The following is a 10,156-nucleotide window of genomic DNA, read 5'->3' as shown; positions in this document are numbered from 1 at the left end:
ATTCGTTGCATTCATGCTTAGTCTCGATTTAACTGCTCATTAATATTCAAATTTTAATAGCTTTCTTAATTAATTGCAGTCAATATTCCTGAAAATCTCACAAGAATACAAAAGTTACACTGAAATTCTTCAAATATTGGTATATTCTTTCTGCACAATTTCGGGTTTGTTTTTCATATTTCATGATGCTTATATGGATATGATTAACTAGATCTCTTATGTTAAAAATGAGATTTATGTTTCAATTAAAATAATTTCCTTTTTCTCTCATCGAAAAATAAATTTGATACTTATTCATTGTTTTCTCACTATCACCTACTCAAAAATATATATAATGATATTTTGAGGAATCATTCTGTGTGAAAATAAATTTTCATTTTCTCAGATTCAAGAAATGTCTCGACATATCCTTTTTTTATTTGAAAAAGTTTTATACATTTGAATGATACATAAGAAAATTAGGAAAGTAAGGTCTAAAACTAGTGACACACTTTAATAAAGCAGTATGAACTATGTAATCAAATACAAACTTTAAATATTATACATACTCCAAACTATAATCTGGACCGTTAAAAATGTCACATATGACAAAAGTCACAAAATAATAACAATAAAAACGTTAACACAGTGTCAACAATTAATGCTGTGATGACATTTTTTGTTAATGTTACTTTTCTCATCTGTTGACATTTTCTAACGGTCCAGATCATAGTTTGAAGTTTATACAATATTTAGAGTTTGTATTTTATTAGCACGTTGAAACCATAATCTAACTTTCTTTTTCATTTTTTTTAATATGGCTAGTAACTAGTCGACTCAATCGATAGCTATTGGCTATTGCAAATAAAGTTGCATTGCATTAAGGAACACATAAACTGAATACATGCATAAGGAGTTGGAAATGAAGGTGCAATTTTTACAGTATGAGAGCATATCACAAAAGCAAAATATGTGTGAGAAATCAAATCCTTGAAGGGATCAAAGGGGTGGTGTTTTGTAAGTACGTGGCCGCAGCAGCGACGCCGCTTCCGAGCTTCACCGGATATCCGACGTCCTTGAGCACCATCTCCACCCCGCCAAGACACCCCAATAGTTGCAACTGCAATATCAATAATCAGCAGATGTCAATGATAATTGGATACTATACTAATAGAAACTTTTAAAATGACAAATTTTAATGCACAGTTTTTAAGAGAGATGATTTGGTAAAGCAAGAAAGAGATAAAGAAATGGGTAAAAGAGATGAAGAGAAAAATAAATAAATAAGAGGGAGGAAGAAAAAAAATAGTGAAATGTGAGTTCAATTTTTATATACTGGAGTATTAATTTTATAGTAGAATGTCAGTGTAATGAGTAATTAGTAGAGTATGAGGCACACTTACTAAAAGTGAAAAAAGGTAAATGTGTCTTTAATGACCATATACCACAAAATTACAAAATATGTCAGGATTTGGTGGACGAAGGGAATATATGTGAATTATAGATGAAAGACAAGACACACCTCATTAAGGTTGCCAAGATGGCCTATTCTGAAAACCTTGCCAGCCACCTTGTTGAGGCCCAGCCCCAAGCTCAAGTTGTAGCGCTTCCACGCGCTCCGCACGATCTCCGAGCTGTCTATGTATTCTGGAACCACCACTGCAGTCACCGTGTCGCTATGCCACTCCTCCTTCTGCGTGCAGTTCTTCAGGCCCCACGCATCCACCGCCAGCCTATCCAACCATATACATATAATAGTATAACTATAACATCTCATATCGGTGCAAAAAGAGAGCTGAAAGTCTGAAACTATTCTATAAGTAATTAAGTCTCATCTCATAGGTCGCTCCTCCTATCACCAATTGGTTTCCTAACACATACCTGGTGGCAGTGGCGAGGCGGTTATGCCTGGCAATGACATTGTCAAGTCCTTCCTCAAACAAGAGATCAAGAGCTGCCCTCAATCCATAGAGCAGTTGAATGGAAGGTGTGTAGGGCCAATAAGTCCCCATCTTGTAGAACTTCAAGTAGTCCTTCCAATCGAAGAACACTCGCACCGATTTGGCGCTCTTGGACGCCTCGAGCGCCTTGGGGCTGGCGCACACGATCCCAATCCCGGTGGGGAGGGAGAGCGCCTTCTGGGACCCGGTGAGGGCCACGTCCACGCCCCACTCGTCCATGCGGAAGTCCAGGGCGCAGATGGAGGACACGCCGTCCACTAAGAAGAGGGCCGGGTGGTTGTACTGGTTGAGGATCTTCCTCACCGTGGCCAGGTTGTTGGTGACGCCCGTGGCCGTCTCGTTGTGGACGATGCAGATGGCCTTGATGGTGTGGGCCCTGTCTTCGGCCAGCTTGGAGGCCAGGGCGTCCAGATTGGCGCCCTGGCCCCACTCGCTCTCGACCACGTCCACGTTGAAGTTGAGGCGCTGCTGCTGGTCGATCCACAGGAGGCTGAACTGCCCAATCAGGAACGACACGATCCGGTCGCCTGGGGAGAGCGTGTTCGTTAGGGCGCTCTCCCACGCGCCCGTGCCTGTTCCATTTTGTCATATTAATTAGCCTTTAAATCAATTATAAACTAGCTTCATTTGATTGGAATGTCTTGATTGTTTTTAAATTTGGCATGTCCAATTTAGATGGTAGAGTTCCTTGTGTAGTTAATTTGAAAACATATAGACAATCAACTTCCCAACTCACAATGAAAGAGATGCATATGTTGGATGACTATATAAACAGGATTCCTAGAACCTTGGATTATTTCTATACTTATTTTCATAGAATAAACTAGGATAGTGATGTATGCAAAACTAATTCCTAGCATCGAACCTTACAACCAACACGAAGTTCATTTTTGGTTTGTTTTAGTTTATTTTAGAAAGCATGAACAAGAACGATCTAAAATTTAACTCCGTATTATTAAAATCTGGATTTTCTAAAATGAACTAAAAATGAAATCAGCATATCAGTTCTTGATAGCAAGTATTTGATATTAAGTCGGGAAATAATATTCATAAATTATTAAATGATAATAAGTAGAAATTTGATATATTTTGTGATATCAATTGATATTAATTTATATGTGAAATAAATATGGTTCTCATAGTTGTCATTTAAACAAATTTCTCAGAATAACCATTTCATATATATATACACATAAAAAGAGTAAGTAATATGACCTGTAGTAGGGAAGAGAAAAGGAGTTCCAGAGGTGGTTTTGAAGATCTTCTTGACATCCTCAAGCAAGGTTTTAGTGAGAGCAGGGATGGCCGGGGAGCGGTAGTCCTCGTTGTTTCTGCTCATTGCCCGGATAACCTGATCCGGAATATTAACAGGCCCCGGAACAAACAGGTGGTTCCTTCCGGGCCCATTCACATAATCCATCTTCTTATCACTCCCTACCAAATACATAGTACATATTTCAACAATCAAACAAGTCCTAATACATAAAACACAACATATTTTGAAGAAAACTTATCCAATCACACTCTTGTTTGTAGGAGTAGGAATATATAGGACTACTTCAATTCATTGGAAATACAGAAATCAGTTTCATTATTTTCTTACGTATTATTGAAATACAAAAATTATATCTCTATCCAGTAGTAAACTAGATGCATGCTCATGCAAGTAAAATAAAAAGAAAAACAAAAATTGAATGGAGAGGAAAAGGAAATATGTTTACCCGTGTGACGGTGGGAATTGAGCAGACAGAGAGAGAGAGCCCAATGAAAGATGAATAGAGTTGAATAAAATTTTATAAGAGTTCGTGGGTCCCACATTGGGCTTCTTACGTGGCAGATAAGAGTTACACCAATATAAAGATTTTTTTTCTTTATGCGTTCATACCCCTCCATTTCTTCTTATATTCAAATCAAATCCGCCTCTAGATTTTCAAAAAATTACTCCCTCCGTCTTACAATAATTGTCACTCTTATTTTGGGACGAGTTTTAAGAAATATAAAGAAAAGTTTGTTAGAAAAGTTAGTGGAATGAGACCCACTTTTTTATATTGATTATATAATAAAATATGAGTTAGTGGATTGGGAGATCTACTTACCATTTATGGTAAAAATGAAGTGTAATAATTATTGTGGGACGGATCGAAATAGAAAAGAGTGACAATTATTGTGGACGGATGGAGTACTAATTTGTAACTAATGAGTGCTTGTGATTAATTTGTTGTATTATCATTTCACAATAAATGGCTTAATGCAACCTTCTAATCTACTGTTTGCTACAACGCAAACAATCATTTGTAACCTTCTAATCTACTGTTTGCTAAAAGCAAACAATCATTTATGGGTAGTTCGATTGCCATTAATACTTGTGATTAAAGGTTATCACTAATTTCACCTCTTGATTAAAGGTTATCACTAATTTTACCTCTTGTTCGATTGTGTTTTTAAAAAATTAGTCCGCGACAATGTGTCTTGACGTGTTTCTATAATATTAATATTAAATTATATCTCATAATTAATCATCCCACATCACCTATGACTAATTTACTCAGAAAAATCTACGGAACGAAACCATAGGTATATAGTTTTGTGTGATTCTTCTGGATATCATCTGGCCATCTCCTACCTAATTTAAATCATAATTATAATAAATTCTCTCTTTGACACACTAAATATAAAATATTTATTTTTCGGCATGCACATGGTTTTATGTGGTATTGTATTATAAGTTAAGTAGAGAGAAAAAGAGAGATGGTGATGTTTTTATTTTAGGAAATATGTCATTTTTATTGAGACAACCTAAATAGAAAAATATTTCATTCTTAATGAGACGGATGAAGGATTAATCAAATTTATTTGTAACATGTTATCTATTATTTAAACACGACATTAAATCAGATTTAATATGTTACATATCAAAATATATGCTCGTGGGACAAATGGGTGATGCAAATAAGGTATTTATGGAAATTATTAGATTTGGGGATTGTTTCTAAGATAGATTTTTTACAAATTATGCATAAAATGAAATCTTGATACATAAATGTGTGCTTAATCTATAAATACAACAAATGTATGCATGAAATGCAATCTTGATACATACATGTGTGCTTAATCTATAAATACAACAAAAGAAGAGAAGGTCCACAAGTATACACACCATAGAAGAGTTGAAAAGATTGAGGTGGAAACAATATGGCAACAGATAAAGTGATAAAGGGCTTTCAGCCACACCATTTCTATGGAAACCAAAGCCACACAACTATGGTTTTCTGCATTTTGTTTTTATCTTTGCCTTTCTTTTCTATTCAACACTATTTTTGTTTATATCTTCTCATCCCAACACAATATATCAATGTGCAAACACCAGATTTTCTCGTACATGCATTTTCTTTCAATATTAATAACTGCTAAAATGAGCAAAAGAAAATGGTTGAAATACATTATAATTGAACCTTGGAAATGAGAGGTATTCGGCGGATTGGGTAGGTGGGAGGTAAAGGAAATGATTCTTTAGTTAATTTGGATTTTAGGTTTAATAAGGGGACATTTAATTTAGTCTAATTTTCTACTATAATTAAATTTCCTAGTTTTTATCAGCTTGAGTTGGAGGGAGAGTATTTTTTTTATTATAAAAAATATGATGAGGTGCGGCTGAATCCTGATAAACTCGTTGTTTTGTAGTTTTTGACTAGTCGATTGGTGTGTTTATTCTCGAGTTTTATAGTTCGAATCATGTTTTTATGTCAATTACACACCAATTGGTTAAGTGACGAGTTTGTTGAGCATATGTAAAAATGGATGAAAATGGCAAAAGAACATACACTGAGAGGGGTCCAAAGATATCTACCTAGCCAGCCAGGTATGCAGAGATTGTAAAGCCACTCGACCAAGTAGGTAGTCATGAAGAAACATAAAGTTCACGCAGGCTGGGTAGAAAAAGGACATTTTCTCACTCAACCAGGTCTTTTGGTGGCATTGTACTCTAGAGAGTTTTACCCGGCCGGGTAAGACTAGATAATTTAGCTAACCGGTCAGTGGCAAGCCATTCTAGTACCTTCTACATGTTCGACTAGAATTACTCGACAGTTTTACCTGGTTAGGTCTACGTGAAGATTCAGTTTGTGCATGCCTTATTATTAAGCCATTCAAAATCTTATTGTAAGGGAGGGACGTAGGGCACGAAATATCGATCCGATAATACAGAAGCAGAGAGCATATTAAAGAGAAGATCCCATTCATCCCAAAGATGAAGATGGAGCTCTTAATCTCTATCAAGGGCGTAGTTAGCTTTAGTTTTAAATTCTTTCATTAAATTGTTCTTCGACTTTTGTTACTAACATGTGTGACTAAATCTTCTGTGGAATTCTACGAGGGATATACATTGACTCCTATGTTTAATTGATTTTCGGTAATAATGTCATGGTATTTTGGTTACTCCTGCAACTTTATACTAATTATTTGATTGATCATCTTGTGCATGCATGCTGACTTCCCACAATAATTGAGAGATGAATAACTTAATTTTAAAAAGGAATAAATCGACACCTTTAATTATCTAGTCTTTGCAGATAAAGAGATCGACTTTTTTGTGGGTATTGCACATAAATCGATTATATGTTTTGAAGAATAATTGCAATGATCATAACTTTGATTCAGAAATAGAATCGTCGGAGAGTCGCTGGATATTGCCGTCGGAGGAAGGTTGAGAGAATCAAGAAAGCAGTCTCCGTCCCAAGTTTGAGAAGAAGAGAAATCAAATTACGTATTGGCCGGAGGCTATTATATTCTGATTAGGGTTAGAAAAATTGATGGGTAAAAATGTATTTTCCTAAAATTATCAGATTGCATCGGGAGGAAGGTTGAGAGAATCGTCGGGAGTTGCTGGATATTATCAACACCTTAATCCATAATAGTCGATAGACTTAAACTTTTGAATGAAGAATTAAATCCTAGAAACATGAGTTGCTAGTTTAATTTTAAAAGGAGACTTGAATTTTAAACTACAAATTGTATACTTCGAAAGAAGTCAGTGATTTCACTTTAGTGACAATTTAATAATTCTTGAGATTCATTGAGTTAGTGTTTGATTAATTGTAGGGCTCTACCCCGACCCAAAACCTGCCCAAAGTTGCACCCGTATGTGCAATCAGGTACTCCCTTGTTTAATTTGGTACTAATATGTCACATTTCTTAATTCTTAATATGTCCCGGATATGCTGAGGGCAAGTTTGGTAGTTATGTTATGTTTCGACTAGACATGATACAAATAGTGATAATTATCATAATTTTGATTAGTTAATTTATCGGGATTGGATGTTTGGTGGCTCTAGATAATTGCAAGTTATTCTATTTAAATGTTTGGTACAACAAGTTACAAAGTAAAAATTAGGTTATCCAAATTCTTCTCATTAATTAACTTAATGACTAAACTATCCTCATGTTGCATAATTTTTCCTACAAATTCTCTCCACGCAATTCTCGCTTCTACATAGTTTTATTTAGGGGTGGGTCGGTGCGCTATACCCTACCAAAAACATCATGCCGCATACAGTGCCAAAAACTGTAGTATGACAAAATATCATATTGATACCATATCGAAGTTTCGGTATACTGCATTCCGGTATACTGAATATTCGGTATACCATACCGTTATGCAAAAAAAAATTATTTTACTTTCAAAAGTATGATTTTTGAAGATTTTTTCTTTTTAGTTCAATTTTTTATATATAAATATATAAAAATATAATATAATATCTCAACATATGGAGTACTAATTTACGATATATATATCGAAAAATTAGTATACCGCGGTATAGGAAAATTGATATTGTTACCATACCAAAACATAAAATTACGGTATACCGAAAAAATGGTATTTTCGATATTTTTTCACAACAGTATTTTGATATTTTTCCACACCTCTATTTTATATTGTGCTTCCACGTCACGAAGAATCTTGGAGTTTCCTTGTTATAAACAAGTATGAAAAGTAACAGCAAAAGTCAGTAGCTGCATTTACACAAACCAAAGAGATGACACAAGAGATGAGTAATCCAACAAAATAGGCCAAGAGTATTCAAAAATTAATTTCTGGACATTCTAAGAGATGACACAGTCACACAAACCAAAATGTAACAATACCATAGTAGAACTAAAGTAAAGGAAACAGGTGCCTTACGAATTAAATAGCAAAACACCAAAATTTAATTTCTATTGATTTTGCCATTCTTGAAAATTACATCTAGAGAAACTATTTTGTTAACAGCAACACAATTGAAAAAAAAAATCACGAAAATTCCAGCAAATGTATGAACTATTCCAAATTCCAATACATTTGGGAAAACTGTCAAATGGTTCAGGCGACATACTTTAGAATAAAGAAGGCACAATACACGTTTAGGTTTGTTTAGAATGAGACGATGTCTCTATACAATAGGGCACCTTTTAAATAAGGTTAACGAGATAATGTACATGGTAAAACATTAATTATATAATATTCTATCAATCTCCTAATTTGTGTGATTGATTCTAATTGCAATCTTCCCTTGTCACACAATTGATTCTAATTGACATATTTCCTTTTCTAACACTCCCATTCAAATTGAGTGGTGGGGTCTCCAATACTCAATTTGCAAAGAGCATCTCCAAAGGTTCTCGTGTTGACTGTCTTCGTCAACATGTCGGCAAGCTGATCTTCTGAGCAAACAAATGGTAGCTCAACAATTCCCCTTTCAATGTTTTCTTTGATAAAGTGTCTGTCCACCTCGACATGTTTGGTTCGATCGTGTTGAACTGGGTTTTCTGAAATGCTTATAGCGGCCTTGTTATCACAGTATAGTCGGCACTTCTTTCTTGGAGAGAGACCAAGTTCCTTCATCAGCCTTCTTAGCCACATTATCTCAGTTAATCTACTTTTGATACCCTGAAACTCTGCCTCGGCACTGGAAAGAGCCACCACTTTCTGCTTTTTACTTCTCCAAGTCGCCAAGTTACCCCCAATAAAGGTAAAATACCCCGCGGTGGACCTCCTATCATTCGGATTCCCAGCCCAATCAGCATATGTGTATCATGAATATCAAGGTTCCCATTTCTAGAGAATAGTACTCCATGTCCCGTTGTCCCCTTCAGATATCGACAAATTCTGAGTGCTGCCTCCATATGATCCGTCTGTGGTTTATGCATGAACTGAATCACGACCCCTACGGCATAGGCAATGTCTGGCCTAGTGTGCGATAAGTAGATAAGCTTTCCAACTAGTCGCTGATATCGCCCTCGATCGGTCAACTCGGCTTTATCATCAATCTGCAATCCATGATTAACTGTTATGGGCGTATCAGCCGGTTTACACTCTAGGAGCCCTGTTTCTACAAGAATGTCCAGGATATATTTTCTCTGCCTTAGAAAGATCCCTCTCTGAGATCTCAACACCTCGATCCCAAGAAAGAATTTGAGATCCCCTAAGTCCTTCATCTCAAACTCCTGAAACAGATTCTTCTTCAAGTTCTCAATTTCTTCCAAGTCGTCACCTGTGATAATCATGTCATCGACATATATGATTAAGCAAGTGATTTTATCTCATCTCCTCTTCAGAAACAAAGTATGATCAGAGTTGCTCTGTTTGTATCCATAGCTAATCATTGCCCCGGCGAACTTCCCAAACCATACTCTTGGGGACTGCTTTAACCCATACAAGTTTTCCTTAGCCTACATCCTTTCCCCATTGATAATGCTCATTTCATGCATCGGTTTTGGGATAAAATGTGCGCTACTTGATCGGTTTTATCGTGCAAAACAAGTGTTAAATGTGCAGAAATGCCACTTGACCAAGGCAACAAGGCCAGACTGATCAAGCAAGTACAATAGAAGAAAAATGCCAGAAAGTAGGGGAGTTGATCAAGGGGAGTAATCAAGCATCAAGGAGGGGACCGTTGGCTTCCAGAAGAAGGACACATGAGGCTATGAGCTGGATGGTGCGCAGCATTCTGTTATCAAGGACAACGTTCTAGAATGGGACACCTGCTAATATATGAGACGCAAGGACGGAGCTGAGTCACGAATCTGTAACAGAAAAGCGTCGTCATTCTAGAAGAAAAGCACGTAGCAATCAATGAGTCGCTCACTCTCAGCATGAGCGAATATTCCCTGCCAAGATCGTTATCCAGCTGGAAGTCATGCCAAGCCTATAAATAGAGGATGTGCCACCACGCAAAGGAGAT

General features: G+C 36.2%; 1 protein-coding gene across 1 annotated transcript; it reads right to left on the bottom strand.

Moving 5' to 3' along the window:
- Positions 1 to 830: 830 nt before the first annotated feature.
- LOC121762328 (serine--glyoxylate aminotransferase-like) lies at positions 831 to 3,694 on the bottom strand. The gene is made up of 5 exons (XM_042158174.1): positions 3,662 to 3,694; positions 3,156 to 3,374; positions 1,861 to 2,512; positions 1,502 to 1,712; positions 831 to 1,099 (listed from the first exon to the last, which is right to left on the bottom strand). Exons 2-5 carry the CDS (start codon positions 3,358 to 3,360, stop codon positions 962 to 964), a joined length of 1,206 nt encoding a protein of 401 aa, XP_042014108.1. The 5' UTR covers positions 3,361 to 3,374; positions 3,662 to 3,694; the 3' UTR covers positions 831 to 961.
- Between the last annotated feature and the right edge of the window lie 6,462 nt (positions 3,695 to 10,156).

The sequence above is a fragment of the Salvia splendens genome, chromosome 2 (genome assembly GCF_004379255.2).
Source record: "Salvia splendens isolate huo1 chromosome 2, SspV2, whole genome shotgun sequence".
Lineage (NCBI taxonomy): Eukaryota > Viridiplantae > Streptophyta > Magnoliopsida > Lamiales > Lamiaceae > Salvia > Salvia splendens.
The sequence above is the reverse complement of the archived record's forward strand: the minus strand, read 5'-3'. Positions and strand labels throughout refer to the sequence as shown.